Source organism: Vicia villosa, unplaced genomic scaffold (genome assembly GCF_029867415.1).
Source record: "Vicia villosa cultivar HV-30 ecotype Madison, WI unplaced genomic scaffold, Vvil1.0 ctg.000622F_1_1, whole genome shotgun sequence".
In the NCBI taxonomy this organism is placed as follows: Eukaryota; Viridiplantae; Streptophyta; class Magnoliopsida; order Fabales; family Fabaceae; genus Vicia; species Vicia villosa.
In genome coordinates, this window is record NW_026705280.1 from 217,449 (window position 1) to 240,067 (window position 22,619).

General features: G+C 34.4%; 1 protein-coding gene across 1 annotated transcript; it reads right to left on the reverse strand.

Annotated features, from left to right (window-relative positions):
• Positions 1 to 20,014: 20,014 nt before the first annotated feature.
• Positions 20,015 to 21,641, reverse strand: LOC131629943 (F-box/FBD/LRR-repeat protein At3g52680-like). Its single transcript, XM_058900750.1, has 3 exons — positions 20,654 to 21,641; positions 20,411 to 20,566; positions 20,015 to 20,320 (listed from the first exon to the last, which is right to left on the reverse strand). The coding sequence occupies exons 1-3, from the start codon at positions 21,515 to 21,517 to the stop codon at positions 20,057 to 20,059; spliced, it is 1,284 nt and encodes a 427-aa protein (XP_058756733.1). The 5' UTR covers positions 21,518 to 21,641; the 3' UTR covers positions 20,015 to 20,056.
• Between the last annotated feature and the right edge of the window lie 978 nt (positions 21,642 to 22,619).

Below are 22,619 nucleotides of genomic sequence, written 5' to 3' on the forward strand. Positions count from 1 at the left end.
TCATCACATCACATATTCATGTTTTCAAACACATCTTATATTGTCAGATTTCATCATATATGTCAACAATACATCATCCATCAAACTAACAAAATATTCACATCTTACTCATATCCTTGCATAGAGTATCTTATAAATTTCACCATCCAATTAAAAAAATCATCATACGACTCATATTTTAAACATAGCATGTATCGTCATATCTCATCGTATATGTCCACAACATATCCTTCATCAAAACAGGCAAATCATAGTTTAAAATAACCAAAAGTTACACCTCATTTCATCATTTAAACACATAGGTTATTTTATGAGGTTCATCATACTCAAAACAGGCCAACGGTTCAAAAGATACATCATTTTCAAGTTTGGAAAATTTCTGCACAACAAGGTCCGCTCAGCGGACCACTAGCGACTCGTGACAGAAGCGAACTTCCTTCAGACCTCCGCTAAGTGGACCACTAGCGACCTTTGATAGAAGCTAACTAGGTCGGGTCCTCCGCTTAGCGGACCCCCTTCCGTTAGCGGACGTGCGATTTTGTAGGTTCTCAGGTCTGCGACAGACCCTGCGATCTCACACATTCTAAGTCCAAAATCGATTCTAAACATCATATACAGCCAAATAATCATCAATTGCATCATCATACATCATTATACATCAAAACAACACATTATTAACCAATAATCTATGCAATTTCATCAATTATAACCTCCCTAAACCTAACATATAATCCAATTGACCTAGACAATATTCCTAATCAATGTTATCATCCAAAACACGATAAGAAATGTTAACCGGAGAGTCCCCCCTTACCTTAGCCAAGAGTTCTTGATTGGTCTCTCCCTCTACTGCTTCTCTTTCACGTTCTTCGTGTTCCAAATCCTCCAATTCTTTCATGTTCTCCCTTTTTCCAAACTCTTTTCACGTTCCCTTCCTTTCTTCCCAATTCCATATTATTTTATAAAATAACCTTTAATTAGAATAGGGCCTTTACTAACATAACACCCCCCTCATTCCTTAACATCACACATGGCCCAACACCATAAACCATTCTTTTCCAATTAAATTCCACAAACCACCAATAATTCTAATTATTAATTAAATTTCCAATTAAATTCGAAATTAAAATATACGGGTGTTAAATGTGTGATTTCAGAAGCAAAAGCCTCTATTTATAGGCATAATTTGTGGTTTGGGGAGGGAAAAATCAGATCAAAAGAAGTTCACATGTGATAGTTGTACCACTTTGCTTATTGATGAAGAAATGAGAAATCCATGGTTCCAAGAGAAGGTACAAGCATACTTAGAGTTGTTGGTTGCTTTAAATATGTTTGTTCTGAGTTTTAGATGGAGTGTATGTAGAAGCAACAAGTTGGAAGCTCAAGGAGAGTGGACTTTGTGATTAAAGTCACTTTTCAAGAATGGAAGTCATGGCTTTATGCTTAAAATGGAATGAAACTTTGGACAATGCTTAAAACACATGGATCGTAGCTCAAAAGCAAGTGAAATCATCTGAGTTTAGTGTTTGGAACAAGTTACATGGGCTGCAATAAAGGAATCTTTGCATTTGGAGTAGTTTTGGTTCATAACTTCTTCATGTTCATGGAGTTTTTCAAGTGTTATGGAGCCTTCGTCACAAACTCATATCTCATAGCTCAAGCCATGGAATTTCATGCTATTGGTCTCTTTGGAAATCCCTTGCTACATAATTCTATTCACTTATTAAAAGTTTTCTCAAACTCCTTTTGGATCATGGAGAAAAATGGCCATAAAGTTAGGAAAAAATCAAGTGAAAACACTTCAGAGTTTTCTAAGTTTTTTGAACATAATCTTCAAAATTCCAAATCTCTCAAAATAATCTTTTTTTGAGAAAAGTCCAATGTGATGAGTTGTTTGCTTGATCAAGATCTAAAACTTTCATGTTTGGATATTTTTGAGTTTGTAGGCAAAATTTGGAGTTCCCAAAACTAGGTCAAATTCACTAAAAAACCCTAATTTTGACTTTTGTTGACTTTTTTATTCTTGATGAATTTTCTTGATTTTCTTTGGCCAAATATCTTCAATAATCATATGATGAAGATTTGAATCCTCAAAAGTTCATAGTTGACCATTTTTCTCAAAAGCCAATGGTTGACCCACACAATTGACTTTTTCCAAATGAAGTGCAATTTTGTGGATTTGATATGAATCAAGCTCTCCTCTTCAAATTAATGATATGAATGGACTATAATGTTGATTTGGATGCCCTTGAATCATGGTTTGAGCCTTGGCGCCATGTCCTGATTAAAAGTCAACCCTCTAGTGGAATTAGGTCAAAACCCTAAATTGGGACCTTAGGTGATCTTGAGAGTTGCTGATCTTGAATTGGGATATCCTCGGGCTTTGATTTTGATGAGAGAATCATTTTAACATGTGAGAATGTTTGAACTTCCCTGTGGGCCTCAAAACCCTAATTTTCTCAGTCTCCTCTTGTCTAGTCTCTTGTCTTAGAAACACAAGCAACAGACAACAATTTTTGGTATTTTTTGGTTAGCAAATGATGTATGCATGGTGATAATGATGATGAAGATGATCCTACTATTTGTAATGGGCTGGGATCTCAGTGGGAAAAAATTGGGGTACAACACTAACTGAACCAAACCAAACCGCACGATGATTTTTTTCGTCCAAACCGCACCGCGAACACCCCTAACGCCATCCCATAGTTTAGCATGACACATGTCATGATTATATGTTATTAGTTATAGAAATTGAATAAGTTTTGGGCCAATCAAATTATAACTAGCCACGCTTCTAGATAAGTTTTTGATAAAATTTTAAAAGGTAATTTTACCTTGGGATCTATTCACTCATCTAGATAATCTGTCGTCATCTATCATGTTGAAGATCAAAACATTATTTCATTGTATAAGAGGGTTCCTTAAGCTTTCATACCAAAGTCCCTCAAAATTTATTAGAAACTCGAGATCAATTCTTAGGAATGATACTAAGTTATTTTTGACCGAACTTGTATAATTTCTCGTGTTCCTCTTCATCCGCTTAACTCCTTAACTCCTTAATAGAATTTTAGAGTTAATAATAATAATAATAATAATAATAATAATAATAATAATAATAATAATAATAATAATAATAATAATAATAATTAATAAAATAAGGTAACAGAAATAATGAAATTTTAAGCTAGCGATGAGATCCAAGCTGATTTTAAGATTTATAATGTTATTCATGCGGGGATTGAGATACATGTTTGGTTAGAGTTATATAAAAACTTTTTTCAAAATTTTAGCTATTGGCCAATATATATATAATTGTCGTTAGGCTTTTTATAAAGAACTCTTTCATTGTGCAAAACCACTATTATTCAATGACTATATGCATCATTTCCTTCAGTATATCGCAAAATGCTTATTTTTCTACATTCTAAAAGTTGTGGTACAAAAATACATGAAAACTAATATATGTAAGATTTCCCTATATTGTGTGAATTTAAGTTCTGAAACCAGGAAGGTTTAAAGAGGAGTCAACTGTTGTGTAACATGATCCAACCGTGTTATCGCAATTACAACTGTAGGTATTATAGTGAAAACAGGCGCTACTTCTCGCAACAATCCAAAACAGGCAAAAACAAAAAGTTACACTGTTTTGAAGGCGCCTTTGCCGATCACTTCTTTATACTGTTACAGATGCAAAAAAAATAGAATAATCAGCTGAGTAAATTATAATGCAAGGTCATTAATTTTATCCTAAATAACAAAAAACAAATTAAATCCTATGTAATTGCATCATTACCTTTATGTAACGAGAAGTAGGATCAATCTCAATAACATTTGGATCAGGTGGCTCCAGACCCTCCTCCGAGCTTTCCATTCCCTCCTAACTCATATATACAAAAATCCAAGCCTAAAAATCAAGCTAGATTATATAGGTATAGCATATTAAACATTTTTATTACCCAAACCATCATAATAAGCACATAAAACAGCTCACCTGCACTTAAGTTTTGCTCTGTTTCATCAGCAGGTTCTGAACGATGGAAAGCCGATAAATTGTGATCATGTAGCTGTGCCATCTCAGGTGTCTTCCCCTTGTCATTCTTCTGAACCATCATTGTAACACCTCATATTTTCTAATTTTAATTTAATCGAAAATTAAATTATTATTAAGAATCATTTAGTATTTTCGTGGAACTAATTGGAGGAATTATGAAATATTGGTCTTTGGGCCAAGTGTGGTATTTTGTAATGAGGGGGTGTTAAGTTGTTGAGTCCATTACTAAATTATGTTATGTTTTCATAAAACAAGGAAATAAGAGGAAATTGAGAAATAGAAGAGGAAAACCTAAGAGGGAGAGAAGAAGAACTCATGGACAAGACTATTTTCGTATTCATGGTGCATCCTTCACAAAACAAGTCATAACTTTCTGCTCGTAGCTCCAAATCAGGTAATTCCGTAAGCAAAACGCAGGAAAATTGCTGAATCGTTACGAAACTTCGAAAATTCAAAACTGGAGTTCTGAACATTCAATTTGAGTTCCTTTTGAAGCGTCGGGAGGCTAACGAGATGAACTTTGTTATAAAAATGGTTGCAGCAGCTGTAACATATTTAATTGTGACAGGATGATGTTGGAAATAGGTGAAGTTATGGTTACACTTGTTCTTAGAACTAGACTTGTTCGTTGGTACCGCACGATACGTCAGTGTCAGAGTTGAGCGAATTGAAGGAATAATTAAAGGCTTGTTGAGAAGCAATTTTAGAAATTAAGTATACCATTTGAGAGGTTTTGGAGATATCGCTTAGAGTGTCGCTGCATGGCGTCAGTGTTGCATTTTTGGATAACGATTGGAAAATTCATATCTTGAGTTCCGAGTGTCGGATTAATGTGCCGTTTGAGGCTACGAAGAGGTGAAATTATGTTCTACCTTATGAGAGAATTATAAATACAGTAGATTGATCCTATGAGGAGAGATTCTAAAGTTGGTTAAGGTAGCGTGAAACTTGTTGAATAGGAATGCCTACTACCGCGATTGTTTGAAACGAAGTTGAGTAGAACATGTTGTTGATGAATAAGTTGATGAGATGTTCGATAATAAAGATGATTTGAGTGCCGATGGATTTTAGTAAAAAGTGAATTAGTAGTAAAGGTGAAATAAACTTTAGAACGGTTGGAGTCGTATTTGTGATGCCAAAGTAACGACAGGTATAAAAGAAGAATTGTAGAGAAATTCTAACACCTATTGATGTGAGGAAGACTTTGTTGAAATTCCGAGTGGAATGATATTTGGACGAGAAAGACGTCATGGTATTTAGTGTAAAACCACGAGTTATGAATGTTGTCGCGGTCTTTTGCTACGATGAGGATTTTGATTTGGAACGAGATGAATAGTAATGTACGAGTATATTAGTGATTCTGAAGTTGAGAAGTACTTAACAAGTGTGAGATGATAAGTGTCTATGAAGCAGATTATGTAGTATGTTTGGATGTCGTTGTCTCACCGACAAGATCAAAGGAGAGGGAAGTGTGCGAGTTGTAAAGACTCAAAGTGAATTATTGGGCTATGACGATGTTACTGAGTTTGAGTGCAAACGCAGAAAAGGACACTATTATGTAGTAACGATGGTTTATGGTTAAATAGGGTTGTCGACTATCTATTGACAAATTGAGGACTTGATCACCCTTAATCTCTTGTTGGTAGTAGACAGAATCATATAAATGGGATGAACTTGTTTGTTACCCTAATGGTATAAGATGTGATGAATACCAAGCCGTGAGAATAATTACTCACCATGTTGTGGGAACTTATGAAGGAGTGAGTATGAAAGAGTGTAACATATTGGACGATGACTTAAGACGGGTAATCAGAGTCACACAGCGAAAGTGTGATGTGAAGTAGTGTTATGAGTACTACTCGTGGGCAGTGAGGAATTAATATGTCGGAAGCCTATGAAGAGAATATTATTGATCTATATGTTGGATTTAGAAACTAGAGGATGTAAGGATGTCGTGCCGAAGAATTAGAAATCTTTTGAATAATTGCTAAGATGATGAGTATGTTATTATGGTTGTACGTAGTTAACGAGTATGTATTTGGCAAAGTTAAGACAATGAGTTGATACTATATGATGCTATAATAATTTTGTGTCGTTGTTAAGGTGTTATTGTAGATTCCAGATATAATGAGGAATTATACTTTATGAAGGACAAAGTTGATTTAATTCTTAGAGAAGAGCGGAACTCAGTTTGAGCTATTTTGTAAGCAATGATATATTGAGGCTGATGAATGTGATTATAATTACTTGTGTGTACTCGTACTAATGGTTAGACTTTTTAATTAGAGGAAGTAAATCAGGAATTTGTTTTTGGGTGCGAGTGAGTATTGCTAAGTGGTAGATTAGTACCATGTATGATAAAGAATGATTCTTGAACGAATGAGTAAAGAGAGCCAGAATCGGGTAAAACTAAGAAATCTAATTGGTGATGATTATAATGAGTAATCAGAATAGTGCAGCAAAAGCGAAATGTAACGGGTTGGATAAATGCTGGTGTTACTTGAGAGGAGTCAGGTAGTTGAAATTCAATGGTATAGGAATATTATTATTGAGTTTCTTGAAGGAAGCAGTTGGTGAAAAGTGTAAGTATTATTTTATCGCTCAAATGGAAAAGTGTGTCTAAGATTGGTACGTTCGGTAGATGGAATGCATTACTGCAGTGTTGATCAGGTGTGGTCATACCATGGTTGTGTAATTATATTATTCAGTTATTGAGCGTATTGTATGGGTTGTACCTCAATGTTCTATTGTCGTTAACCTTTTGGAGATATAGCGAGTTGTACACCTTTGAGGTGGTCGAATGCGACGTAAGAGCTGAGATTGAATGCATGTAACATGCTTTCTGTTGGTTATGTTAGATGAATTTTGAGGATCGACTAGGGAAATGTTACTTGGGAACTGGAGAGTCAGATGAAGGACTCCTATCCGGAACTCTTTGATTGAAGTATGTTTTCGAGGACGAAAACTCTTTTAGTGGGGGAGAGTAGTAACACCCCATATTTTCTAATTTTAATTTAATCGGAAATTAAATTATCATTTAGAATCATTTAGTATTTTCGTTGAACTAATTGGAGGAATTATGGAATATTGGTATTTGGGCCAAGTGTGGTATTTAGTAATGAGGAGGTGTTAAGTTTTTTATCCCATTACTAAATTATGTTATATTTTCATAAAACAAGGAAATAAGAGGAAATTGAGAAATAGAAGAGGAAAACCTAAGAGGGAGAGAAGAAGAACTTATGGACAAGACCATTTTCGTATTCATGGTGCAGCCTTCACAAACCGAGTCATAACTTTCTGCTCGTAGCTCCAAATCAGGTAATTCTTGAAGATTCTACACAAAATTTCCTTTGATTTGATATATTAATTCGTGTCAGGGAAGTTCTTGATGAGGGAGATAAGCGAGTTTGAAGATTGAAGATTCTTGCTGAATTTGAGGAAAAAGAGCTTACGGATTTGATGAAGAAGAAGGGGAAAAGTCCAGATTCTTGGCTAAGGTAAGGGGGGACTCTTCCGATTAATATCTATTATCAATTCATGAGTAGTAGGATTGATTGTATATTGTTTGATTCGATTGAGATAGGTTAGGTTTTGGGGAATTTTGGGGTTTGGGAGAAGTTTAGGTTCAATTCATGATATGTGATGCAATAGATTTGTTGTGAATGATAATTGATGTTGGAAATGTTTGTATTGTGATATAATTGTCTGGATTCTATGCTCTTTGTGGTGTTTAATCGTATTGGTACGATTTGGAAACATTTGGAATGTGTTGAGTTGCTGTCAAACTCGTTTTCTGCTGCAGGGGGGCGTAACCCGTTACGTAACCGATTACGCTGTATGTGATTTTCTGAAAAATTATGTTTTTGGACTAGTAACCCGTTACGTAACCGATTACGTTGTAGGTGATTTTCTAAAAAATTGTGTTTTAGGACTGGTAACCCGTTACGCAACCGGTTACGCGGTAGCATTTTGAAAAAAATTAATATTTTCTAAAACTCGTAACTTTCAAACCGTAAGTCCGTTTTGAGCGCCGTTTTGTGTGTTGGAAAGATAATTTGATTTTCTACATAATAAATCAGTTTAATGAGTAATAGCTCGATTTTATTTGGGAAATCTCAATTTATTTCCTAATGGTGTGTTTTATACATTGTGTGCATAATTATTGGAATGTGACAATGTGGTGATGTTGTATTTTGAAGTGAATATGTATAATGTAATTATTTGATTTGTATTGAAGCATGAATACATTATACTTGGCGTTGTTTCTGGTGAGTTATGTTTAGATGATGTTGTTCATCTTAATCAGTATTGCTTTTGGTGAATTTATGCATTGTGTACATATGTTGATAAATGTGACCATGTGGATGTGTTGTGACAACATGTTTATAATGAAATGTTGTGTTCGGTATGAATAACATAATGTAATTGCTTGGATTATGTTGAGGTGTGGATACATTATCCATGATTGTTGTCTGGTGTTGAAATATGATAATGATTGTTCATATTGTTTGGTGTGGATGATTAGCATGCTTAAGGTGGTGCATGCATATAAAATCATGATTGTGGCTGTATCCTGGTGGTGTTGGATCAACGGTAGCTAATTCCCATTGTTTGGAATTAGTGAGTGGAGGTAGCCGTATCCTTGACGATGGTGGATCGGTGAGATGGGTTAATCCCATGAATTAGGGGCGGCACTAAGCACGGGCTCGCGGGGCGGGAGTCCAGGGCCCCATAATTTTAGGGGCACCAAAATTAATTTTTTTGTACCCCTATATATATTAAAATAAATTTTTCAATTATAAAAATACTAGCTAGAATTTATTTTTTTTTAAAATACTGGCTAACAAAATTATAGGAGCACTACAAAATCAAAATTAATAAAAGAATGTAATTTCTCAAAATAAAATAAAGTGTAGAATAAAATCAATTAATTTTCCTAAAATAAAATCAATTAATATATATCCATAATTTTAGCAACTAAATAATTTAATTGAGGCACTAAAATTCCTAGAAAACAACATTATGATGAAAATCCATCTCAACCCACACAACTGAATCTTCTGCTGAAGAGTCTTTTCGAAATCATTATTTCTTGTATATTGTAGATCAAACAATTGGCTCATTTGATAGAATATTTGATCCGTATAGCACATATGCAAATATTTTTGGATTCTTGTTTAGTATTAAAAGTCTTAGATCATTATCTGATAGGGACTTGAAAGCATGTTGTAAAAATCTTGAAACCTGTTTAAAATATGACGATTCTCTTGATCTTGATGGTGAAATTTTGTTTGAAATATTGAAAGTTATTAGAGAAATTTTAACAATTTAATCAAAATCAAGCTATATGATTTTGAGTTCTTTAAAGACTTTTAGTTGTTTTCCTAATGCATGCATAGCTTATAGAATAATATTATTTCTATCATTGTTGCATCTGTTGAAAGAAGTTTTTCTAAATTAAAATTATTAAAATCTTATTTAAGATCTACTATGTCACAAGATAGATTAAATAGTCTTGCGTTGATTTCAATTGAAAATAATTTTTTGAAGAACCTTGACTATGACCAAATTATTAACGATTTTGCAACAAAAAATGCTAAAAGGATGATATTTAAATAATTTTAAAGGTTTGGTCAATTTTTTTATAGGAAAAAAGATCGGATCAATAATAATAATAATAATAATAATAATAATAATAATAATAATAATAATAATAATAATAATAATAATAATAATAATAATAATAATAATAATAATAATAATAATAATAACTCTCTTTATAGTGGTTTATGTTTTGATGTAGTATAATTATTGATTCAAAGATCCATACTTGTATTCTCTTTGCACAATATCAAATGAAATTGTTTTTTTATCCAATTATTTATTTTGTCCTTATATATTTATTGTTAAAAAAAAAAATTATAGGGGCACTACTCTTTTGGTTTGCCCAAGGCATCCAAATTCAAAGGACCGGCCCTGCCCATGATTGGTACCACATGCATGTAGTTGCATTGCATTAGGATGTATGTATGGTTATAACATGAATGGAAGATGTTCAATGTTATAATGTGGTGTGATTGATTTAATTTGTGTGATTGATTTAATTGGTGTGTTTGATGTATTATTGGTTAAATACCTGAATATATTCAATTGGGTGAATAATATGCATGATATTTTGTTATTTGTGGATTTATAACATTGATTAATTGTGAATGAGACTCACCCTTAGGGTGTGTTTGGTTCGAGGTAGAGTGAGGGGAGGGGAGGTGAGAGAATATTTAAAATGAAATGTGTTTGGTTCAATTTTTAGGAGGGGAGAGGAGGGGAGGGGAGGGGAGGGGAGGAGAGCAAAATCTCTCCAAATGACACTTTTTGCATTCCCCCGAATCGGATGGATTCGGAGGGGAGGGGAGGGGATCTGAGTTTTAATAATTAAATTAATATATTTACTAAAATATCCTCAATTTTTTTTATTATTATAAAAATCTTATTTTCTTTCATGTTTCTACTTTTCTTTTTGTGATTTTTTTATATATTGTTTCCAAGCCTTCCATCAATTTATTATAATTATTCTTCACCTTCAAATTATTTTTTTATTTTTTTACTTAATAAAAATTATAACTACTATAATTTTTGTGTTTTATTATAATTTATTTTATGTATTCAAAAGTTGTTATCAACGTATAGTTTATTTTGTGTAGAGAGTTATAATACGAATCAAGTGTACTCAATTTTTTTAATATTATAGTATAAGTTATGACTTTTTAGTCACTCAGTTATACAAATATTATTTCCAAAAAGATAATTATGAAATTTTTACAATTGAATATCATATCACTTATATAAAATTACAAGGATAAAATTGTAAATTATTATTAAAATCCCTCCCCTCCCCTCGTGAACCAAATATATTTTTAAACGAAATCCCTCGGAAAAAACATGACAAATGTATTTTTTTTATTTTATTTAAGGAGTTGTAGCATCCTTTTTACATGTTTACTCTGAAATTATTTTATTATTCCAAGGGGTTTAGAAGGGTGTTACAATCATGTCAGTCAATTTGTCAAAAAAAATTCCGACTGGAGATGAGTTATCGGTAGGATCTACGCTTGTCATCTTCTTTAATAGAAAATTGTAAAACTTATCAAGATATTCATCCGTAGATATTTTTTCCAGTATCCCTTCCATAAGCTTTTCCTGCATAATCAAGTTTGCTTGGTTTTCAGCCCCATCTCTCGTGTTATTTCCCTCTATCCCATCACCATTCTCATCCTCTACCTCTACCTCTACCCCTACCCCATCACCATTCTCAGCCTCTACCTCTACCCCATCACCATTCACAGGCCAATCTAACTCCTCAAAATTACCCAAATACTGACGCCAATCATCAGAATCAGCATTACCAAAATCCATCTCCGCCTGAGGATTATTCCCATCAATATACTAAAGAACAAGATTATTCCCCTCCACATTATCCACTACCGCCTGAGGATTATTAATCCCAACAACATCAAAATCAGCAATACCAAGCTCCACATTATTAATGTCAACAACATCAATATTATAAAACCAATCATCACCATTACCAAACTCCCCCTCTGCCGGAGGATTATTCCCATCAACATCCTGAAAAACAGGATTATTCCCATCAACATTATCCACCACCGCCATCACCGTCGGAGGATTATCATTCCTATCCACATTATCCACCACCGCCACCACCGCTGGAGGATTATTATTCCCATCCACACTATCCACCACCCCCACCACCGCTAGAGGATTATTAATCCCATCCACAACGTTATCCAACTCAATAACAAAGCGTCCAATTCCATGCACTGCAGAATGATTAATGAGATCCAATTCTAGATGATTTTCAGCGGCGTGTTCCACCAGTAAATCGATAGCATCTTGCCTTGGCCCAATCAGAAGACACTCAAGCCTATCATCATTCTGTATCATAGTTGTAAACTTGTGTTGAAAAATAAAAGTATCACAATAATAGTTAGAATAGAATCAAACTTCTAACTATAATCATAGATGAATTCAGATTAAGAAAGAAAGAATCATTAGGAATAATCTATAAAACATATCTCTAAAATTAGAAATAATACATACATTTTTCTATTATAAAAGGATCAAACTTCTAACTATAATCACAGATGAATTCAGAATAAGAAAGAAAGAATCATTAGGAATAATCTATAGAACCTATCTCTAAAACTAGAAATAATACATACATTTTCCTAATATACATGAATGTAAACTAATAAAAGGATCAAACTTCTAACTATAATCACAGATGAATTCAGAATAAGAAAGAAAGAATCATTAGGAATAATCTATAAAACCTATCTCTAAAACTAGAAACAATACATACGTTTTCCTAATATACATGAATGTAAACTAATAAAAGGATCAAACTTCTAACTATAATCACAGATGAATTCAGAATAAGAAAGAAAGAATCATTAGGAATAATCTATAAAACCTATCTCTAAAACTAGAAACAATACATGCATTTTCCTAATATAAAAGGATCAAACTTCTAACTATAATCACAGATGAATTCAGAATAAGAAAGAAAGAATCATTAGGAATAATCTATAAAACCTATATCTAAAACTAGAAACAATACATACAATTTCCTAATATAAATTAATGTAAACAAATCGCATGAATCAAACATGGAAAGAAACTATGTCAAACATCTAACCCTAAAACAAGAAGCTTTACATGAATACCTAATCGCATGAATCAAACATGAAAAGAAACTATATGAATGCATTTTCTAACCCTGATCATATTGTCCTTTATATCCGGTGGAAAAGAGGTCTTCTCATCTCGGAGAATTGTCCTCCATCTCTTGTTATGCCAGTACACTCCCTTAAGAAGAAAGTGTAACACCTGCGGGGACCGACGTTCATCTCCCATTGCTCCTCAGGCGACGTTCGTGTTTGCGTTTGCAGGGAGAAGTGATCGTTCGTTCGTGTTTGGGTTTGCCGTTAAAGAAGTGATTTTGCGTGAAAGAGAATATTTGCTTGATTTCTATTAACATTAATATGGAATAAGCTGATTAATACTTCTAAATAATAATAATAATAATAATAAATAATAATAATAATAAATAATAAATAATAATAATAATAGTAATAATAATAATATTAATAATAATAATAATAGTAATAATAATATTAATAATAATATTATCGGTGATGACGACGAAACGGGGGTGAGGGCGTCCGAAATCCACGGTGTCTTCCTCAACGGAAAAGCAAGATTCACAGGAACCACGGCCGGAGACGGAAATAGAGAAGCAGGTTGAGATTGAGGATGAAAATAAGCTGGATGGAGAAAAGCGGAGTGGGGAGAGACCAAGAATGGTGGAAACTCCGAAAGAAACTCCGAAAGGGAATCAAGAGGTCAGAAGATTATGGGTCAATGTTATAAGCGAAGATCGTAATCCAACAAAAGGAAGAATGATGTCTTATGTCGCACCGACAATGGTAGAAGGACAAATTGAAATTGAAATTGAGGATGCTGATATAGAGTCTGAAATCAGATTTTGGGAAAATGCCCTAATTCTGTATGTTTTGGGGGATAATTTGAGTATGCATACGATTAAGAATTTCATGGAGAGAAACTGGAACTTTGTACAACTGCCAGATTTGTACTATCACGATGATGGATATTTTCTGCTAAGATTCAAATCACATGATGATATGGAAGCGATAATGATGAAGGGGCCCCACACAATAAGAAACATGTCGGTGGTACTCAAAGAGTGGAGACCTGATTTTAGTCTAAAGCAAGACATGTTAAGAACCATACCGATATGGATAAAGCTGCCCAAGCTCCCATTGTATCTTTGGGGTGAACGAAGTCGACAGTGCCATAGGTACGCCCATGGTTGTTGATGAATGCACTACCCACAAACTCAGAGTATCCTATGCCAGGATATTAGTGGAGGTCAATATTACTAGAAAATTGGTGGATGAAATCGCTATTAAGGATAAAGATGGATGTAAAATGATGCAAGCCATTGAGTATGAATGGAGGCCAAAGTTCTGTGATAAATGTCAGAAAATAGGGCACCAATGTGGTGTTGGGGTGAAGAAAAAGAAATGGCAGCCAAAGCCTCAACAGGAGAAAAAAAAGAGAGCCTTGTTGAGATATCTACACCAAGAAAGGACACAACAGCAAGGAAAACTATTGAAGAGGGAGATTAGATGGGGACTCAAGCTACTGAAGAGGGAGAGGACATGTGGACAAGAGTGAGCAAAGCTTCTAAAGATAGAGGTAAATCTGTTTCACATGCTGAATCTTCTTCTACTGTGCATTGTACCAATGGATTTAGGGTGTTGGAGGTTTTGAATGGCCCCCAAGCCTTAGATAGGGGACCATGATTGCTTCATGGAATGTAAGGGGGCTTAACAAGGCTGGAAATCTAAGGGAGATAAGCCCCCAAGCCTTTGATCGAAACAAGAGTTAAGGAAAATAAAGATGCTAAAGTGAGAGAGAAAATTCATTTTGACGGGAATTATCTCGATAATTACACTAGTCATGCTAATGGTAGACTTTAGATCCTTTGGGATGTCAATAAGGTGGAGGTAAAATATGTTAACACTACAAGTAAACTTATCCACTGTGGTGTGTATGATTTAACAGGTAAATTCAAATTTTGGCTAACCGCTGTTTATGCAAGTAATGCATTGGGTATGAGGAGAATTTTATGGAAAGATATCGGGAAAATTCATGAGACTCATCAAGGGGCTTGGTGTGTGGTGGGTGATTATAACAACGCGACCAAGGCTCAAGATAGAGTAGGAGGAAAATTAGTAACAGAAGCGGAATATATCGATTTGCAAAATATGATGGATGCTACAGGCTTAAGTGAGATGGATAGTATTGGTGATTTCTTCACTTGGTCGAATAAGCGTAGCGTTGATCCAATCTATTCCCGTATTGACAGAGTCCTTGCAAATACGACTTTGTTCCAACAAAATATTGACATGTTGCTGAATGTCCTTCCCCCAACGTCTCGGATCATGCCTTGTTGTATCTGAGTGTTAACCGTGCAAAGAAGGCGCATGGGTCCTTCAAATTTAATAACTATATGGTGGAAATAGAAGGATTCCAGGAAGCAGTACAGGAAAGTTGGAAGAAACCTGCTACAGGTAGTCCAATGTGTGTGTTATGGCATAAATTGAAGAGATTGAAACATGTGCTTAAAAATCTTAACAAGCCTGTCAATGATATCAGGCTGAATATTGTGAAAGCAAGAGATAGGCTTGCCTCTGACTTTCACAAACTGGATAATGGCCACTGTAAGGACAGTTTCATATAGCTTCAATGTTAATGGGCATGTGACGGAGGATATTCGGGCTTGTAGAGGAATCAGGCAGGGGGATCCAATATCCCCTTTTCTATTTGTGATCATGATGGAATATTTCACTAGGATGCTTGATAAAATGCAGCAGAACCCGAACTTTAACCATCACGCCAAGTGTGAGAAGATAGGCATAACACATTTGACTTTTGCTGACAATGTTTTATTATTTTGTAGGGGTGATTCTATATTTGTGGATATGATGCTTGATACGGTTCAAAGCTTTTCAAATGCTACAAGGTTAGTAATTAATCTGACGGAATGTATGATCTTTTTTGGTGGTATTGATGAAGATACCAAAGCAGAGATCAAGAGGATTACAACTTTTATAGAGGGGCAATTCCCTGTTAAATACATGGGGGTTCCCCTTACAAGTAAAAAGCTTACCACCACTCACTATTCGCCTCTGGTTGAGAGAATTGTAAGTAGAACAAGACATTGGACAACAAGGTTACTCAGTCACGCAGGGAGAATTCAGTTAGTAAAAAGTGTCTCATTTGCGATATCGCAGTATTGGATGATTTGTTTTCCAATCCCAAAATTTGTGGTGAAGAAAATTGAAGCAATTTGTAGATCCTTTATTTGGACTGGCTGCAATGAGGTGAAAAGGAAAAGTCCGGTGGCCTGGGATACCGTTTGTAGACCGAAAAGCCAAGGAGGATTGGATATCATAAATTTGACAATCTGGAACCATGTAACCATGATGAAATGTCTGGAATTTGAGCAGAAAATCGGATAATCTTTGGGTTAAGTGGATACACATGTACTATTTAAAAAAGAGAGTATTATGCAGGTTGAAAGTCGAAGTCACTGGTCTTGGATGCTCAACACTGCTTTGGCTCAGAGAAAGCAAGTTTGGCTGAACCAGGAATGGAAGCAAGAGTGGAGTAATCAGCTGCACAAGGAAAAAATTTCGATGAAAATTATCTATAACTTGCTGATGGAGAAACCTGACCGGGTTCCATGGACATTTCTGTTGAATCATAACATCGCAAGGCCTCGTGCTGTTGTGAACTTATGGTTGATATGTCAGGGTAGAATTTCCACAAAAGACTGGCTGAAAAAATTCGGAATGATCAATGATATTTAATGTAGTTTATGTAAGGAAATTGAGGAATCTAGTATCCATATGTTTTTCGATTGCAAAGTTACTAAAACCATTTGGGAGCAGGTTCTCACATGGATGGAAACTACGCATGAGCCAAAAGCTTGGGATGAAGAACTCAAATGGGCTATCCGAAAAACTGATAAGTGATAAGTGCCAAAATGTTGTTATTTTGAGTATATAATTGTGGCACTTATCGATTCTATTCATTCTGATTTTGTAATAAAATCCCCACTTTTGTGTATATATTCACATTATTTAGTTTTTATATGTTTTATATACCGTTTAATAGTTTTTCCTTTGTTTTTATAGGTATTCATGCTTATTGGAGCCTCGAGGAATAAAGTGTCGAAGGCACGGCTCCGATTGCGCGATTTTGGATCAAATAAGCAAGTTTTGTGCAGAGAGCGCCGCTGAGCGGCGTGTAAGCGCGCTTTCCAGGGGCGAACCAAATTTCCCTGGCCGCTAAGCGGCAGCTCTGGCCGCTAAGCGGTGGCCTGTTTACTGTTCTTGATATTTTTGTAATACGTGTAGTCCGCTAAGCGAGATTTGGCCGCTAAGCGGCCGTAGCAGAAAATGTGTTTATATTTCTTCATTTGAACCATTTTAGGGTTATGGTTTTGGAAATTTTTTGGTTCCAACTCCATCATTTTCATTCTTAGATTAGGATTAGCTTAGAAAACAACACCGGGTCATGCACTTGGAAGATTGGAGGTGGATTTCTCATCAACCGGAGCTGACAACCCGCGAGATGTTTGGTTTATCTCTTCTATTCTCTGTGTATTTCTTTGTGTTGGGTTTGTTTGTATATTTACTTGAATCTTATGTATATTTACCGATTATAATGTTATGTTTAACTTGCTTTACAAATCTATGTTGATGTTGTTCTGGATTTTTGCTCTATGCTGGGGATTTGAGTTGCTTTAGAGATAAACTGCTTGAATCTTTATCTAGGATGATATTCTGTTGGTTCTGAACTCTAGAGATAGATTTAGAGCTAGCATTCACTGTTTGTATCTGTTCTTAATGCTTTCGTGTTTGAGCGGCGCGCGAGAGATCGCCGACGCGAGAACACGGATGTTCTCGCGACTTCGCGTTAGAGATAACCTTAGTTGTGAGATGATCTCGTTTGTGCTCCAGAGATGGACGCTTATGTGAGAGATATGTGATGACATGGATGAGTATCGTAGGTTGAATATAATGGGTTGGTAAGTGTATGTTTGTGAAGAGTGAATATATTTACATTCCTGATAAGTTCTTTCTCTTCTAAGAATGTGTTTGTTATTCTTTCCTGTCTATATCTTTGTTTACTTTTTGCTCATTAAATCCAAAGCTCGAAACCATAGAAACTGTTGAATGGCATCTCTCCATCTCTGTGGACGATAATTCCCGGATCAATATTTCCAATTCTTTTCTGTTGCTTGCCCTATACAGCATTCAACAATAAGAAAGGGTGGAAAGCTAGTCTCCTTAAACTAGCATTCACTGAAACTCTATATAAGGTATGGATTTATAGAAATGATGAAGTTTTCAAGAACAATGTGAATAGGAACATAGTTGAGCATATCATAGATAATATTGTATATAGGGGCTGGTATACTAATAGACTTAGAAAGCATATAGTAACTCTGATGCTATAGGCATGTTTTTTTGTTTTGTCGTTTTGCTAGCTGGATCTCAAGCGATCGTCGAGAACTTATTTGCATTTTGAATTAATATATTCCTCCTTTTGATTCAAATAATAATAATAATAATAATAATAATAGTAATAATAATAATAATAATTAATAGTAATAATAATAATAATTAATAGTAATAATAATAATACTAATAAATAATTTTGCATGTCGTTCTAACCCAAGAGGGTTGGCCTAGTGGGAGGGTGCTTGGGTCTCAAGGGTTTACGTGTGGCAACAATGCTCTCGGGTGAATTAGTCGGTACGAATAGAAGTCGGGTGCGTCGTGTGAATTGGAATCGTCAATGCTGCGTAACTTGAAAGTTCATCAAAGTTGTTGAATCGTTGCTGTGAGTTGCAGTTGCAATGAAGAATCAGCTCTGTAGGTTGGATTGATACAGGTTCGTTGTTGGATGTGTTGCTGCTTCTCTTTGCAAGTTCGATGATGATATTGATTGAGTTGGTTTTAGAGATGGATGAAGGATTTGGTTTGAAGGTTAAGTAAGTTTACAGTCGATAAATTGTGTACTAATTGACAGCATATTATACAAATAATAATTCAATCATGAATCAACATTGTCAACAAAATATTATGATCGTTATAATTTAATGGGTTAATGAACTTTTTGGTCCCTCTAAATATTGCAGATTTCATTTTTAGTCCCTCTAAAAATTTCCTTTAAGAAATTGTCTCTTAAAAAATTTCCGTCTAAACTATTGGTCCCTAACGTCAAATTTGCTAGAGATTAGCTACGACTTTAGCCACCGATTAGCTACGAAATTTGACGTTAGGGACCAATAGTTCGGAAGAAAAATTTTGAAGGGACGATTTCTTGAAGTAAAATTTTGGAGGGACTAAAAACGAAATTTGAAATATTTAAAGGGACGAAAAAGTTCATTAACCCTAATTTAATTTTTAAACATTGCAAATGTGAATAAATTTTACCGACAGTCAATCATATGTCACCATGATACATATGTTTGCGACAGGACAAACATACGTATCTCTCTCAGAAAGAACTGTCTCTTGGAGTTTTAATAAGCCATATTTATATGAATTCTCTCTTACATCTTCCAGAAAATAACAGAAACCTTCAAATTGGTCGCAAATGGAATTATATACGGCTCGAGCAACAGTTCCACCTACACCATGGATCCCTACGATGTACGAGTTTGCTCTCCGAGTTTCAGGATGCTGAAAGTCAATGCAGAAACCAGGGAGGGGAAATGGAAAAAACAACGCATAATTCTCCAAGGTCAATTCTGTTGGAGAACTAAATTAGTCATATTTAGTATTTACCTTTATTATTTATTATTGTTTATTCATATAAAATCAGACAATACTAATGCTTTATTGCCTTGAACAAGTACAAACTACTTTTTTCCTTCTTATATTTTGCTATGATTTTAGCTACTGCTACTTTCCCAGAACGGTTTCAATTTCAATATTCTTCATTTTCTTGTAATGCAAGTAAGAAAAATAATTTCAGGAAGGCAAGTAGACACTCCTTCTTGTAGTTTACATCAACCTAAGACATTCATTCTTAATCAGATAGTTACTGAACTCGGCTTCTCTGATATTGGATCTAATGTGAATTCATCCGACGCAGAGGTTTGCATGGTACCTAAAACAAAAGAAGCTTTACTAAACAGCATCAGTGAAATTCATAATGTTGATCAACTTGCTTAATCTCAACCATTAGATTAAGTGGTACATTATCTCAATTCTGCGAGGAACGAAAATGAATTTAAATTACATATAAAAGTCAATATACAATTGAGAATGTATCCGACATAGTTCTTAGTGTTTCAGAAACAATCAAATCAAGATCTCATCAACCAAATATAAGTTTACAGTCTCTTGGACAAATAGATAATTTATGTAATATTTCATCCTTTGTCTTTCTGCTTATGGAAGAGGAGCAGCGAATTGTCATGGAACTTAATACTTTTGAATTCCGCATTATGTATTCTGCAAATTTAATCTCACACTCTGTGCCGCTCCAGAGTCTAAACAAACAAGTTCTGAGTTGAGATAAAACACATTCCCGTGGATCCTCCCAATTGTTGTCATTCATTCCATTTTCACTTTCTATTTCCTAAATCAAGTAAACATAAAAAAAAAGAGTTAGAGTTTAAAAAGAAAAAATATATAGTCATAATAAAGTGGAATGATCTATAAAACATACTTGGTGAATAATAAGGTGTTCAAGGTTGGGACTCTGTTGAAGAATTTTTAGTATCCATTTCCACTTGGCATTCCAAGTTTGTTCAAACTTAAAAACTATCTCCATTTGAGTTAGATTGTAAAAGTCGGGGAGATGGACAATGTTGAGCAGCGGTATCTTAATGAATTAAGAAAACACATCATTTGAAAACAATTACTTTGATAATTTATAAAATTTGAAGTGACAAAATATTGAAAAGCATACCTTGTTGAGATTGAGAATGAGTGACCTCGAAAGGTGGAAGAAAGGAATAAGCTGAATGTCGGAGATATTAGCTCTGATCAAGTTGGGCAAACAGTTGACCATTGGGTTTGGAATAAATTCCATCCTACTAATTACATATACAAGATCTGTATGCAATTCCTCTAGACCGGAAAAGCCTAAGAAAAAGTTGATCATTTGTACCGGACGTTTGAAAATAACATCAACCAAATGAAGAGTTTTAATAAAAGTAAGTTTTATTTGAGGAACATCTTCCTTAATGGTTACGCTTGTCAATTTGAGAGAAGTGAGAGTCTTACAAGAGTGTTGGTTAGAAAGAGTTTTCATCTGTAAAGATGAAAACATGAGGTCAAGTTCTATGGTTTGAACCCCTCTTTTTGTAGCTTCGAAGATAAGGTCGTGGGCAATTTCGGGAAATGTACACATTAGGCGGAAGGATAGTATTGGCAATGCGATGTCTCGAGATAGCATGGCTAGCATGGCTGAATGTAGAAGATGCTTACGGTAGACGTCAAACATATTGAAAGTGGTGATAGAAAGCCATACTGGATTGAATCTCTTAGAGAGGATGCTTGTACGGACAGCTAAATCTGTTGGGAGAAAAGAGAGAATGTGAGAGAGAATTGAGTGAGGGAGATCACTAATTCTATCTTCGGGTGAAATCAATGCCGTTGTTCGCGACCAATCTTTAGTCCGCCTAACTTTGATTGGCAATGTTGAAATGGATGGCAATGTTTGATTTTCTAATAGATATCCAAGGAGAATTGAGTTCTTGTATTGTGGTGGTGAAATAGATTGCATAGATTGCAGAATTGAGATAGAGGTGGGTCTATCTTGAATTGACATGGCTATTTAAATAAGACCGGATTTGAACGAGGTAAAACCTCATTCATCGACGGATCTAAGCAGAAGGTTAACAAACAACACCGGATTTAAATGAGGTAAAACCTGATTCATCGACGGATCTAAGGAGAAGGGTAACAGACAGGCTATTTAAACAAGACAGGGTTTGAACGAGGTAACGACTCTTCTTCTAGTAAACAAGACGGGATTTGTTCGTTGAACGATATTAAGAAAAGAATACGCACGTCGATACAGAAATACTCTGGGACAGGAGCAACTAAATTTATTATCAAATGGGCTTTGTAATTGGATTCTATTAAATGGGCCATTGAAGCCTTGAAAGAAGAACACATAACCTTAAAGATAAATTGATTCAATAAAATTCAACTTCAAAACTTAAATTAAATGTGAATTAAAAGCTAAACCCAAAAATAAAATTATATTGATTAAAAAAACGAAATTAGTCAAATAAAATGACATAAATTAGATAAAACAAACTAAAACTAAACACTTGAAACTATTATTTTTTACTACATTAAAACAAATATTTTTGACATTTTTGAAATAAAAATAAATATCCATTTATTGTCTAAAAAAGAAAATTTCGGATAAATGTTTAACCCGAATAAAAATATGCAAAGAATGCGAATGATAACGGTCATACTCCAAATTTGACCCGCTAAGACTTGTCCCTTCTTATTTGTTTTCATTGGCACATCATTTAAAATACGTATGTACTGAAATATGTACGTATATAAGTGTGATCAAGTTTATAAAATAGGTGTGTACTCCAATTCAATCTCTTAGACTTAACATCCATAAGATGTGAGGTCATTAGGTTTTATTATAAAAATAGGAGTATACATTAAGTAAAAGTGTGTATTTAATTGGGCTTATTATTCATAAAATATGAGGCCTAATTTAAAAAATTCAAAATTATTTTAAAACTTGGGTTTTATAAAATTCCTTGGTTTATTTATAATATTTTGGATATTTTTAAAATAACAAATATTTGCTTGTCAAGTTGTCTTTCATATGCTTTCAATTGGGTTTTTGTTTCAAATAAATAACATAGCACAATTGGTAAGGAATAAGGCTTGCAAGT

What these genes read in the sequence shown, in the direction of transcription:
- LOC131629943 (XM_058900750.1), bottom strand. Translation starts at nt 21,517, where the DNA reads ATGTCAATTCAAGATAGACCCACCTCTATCTCAATTCTGCAATCTATG. An exon ending in TCATTCTCAATCTCAACAAG is followed by an intron (nt 20,567 to 20,653) that starts GTATGCTTTTCA and finishes TAATTCATTAAG; the next exon opens with ATACCGCTGCTCAACATTGT. An exon ending in AACACCTTATTATTCACCAA is followed by an intron (nt 20,321 to 20,410) that starts GTATGTTTTATA and finishes TACTTGATTTAG; the next exon opens with GAAATAGAAAGTGAAAATGG.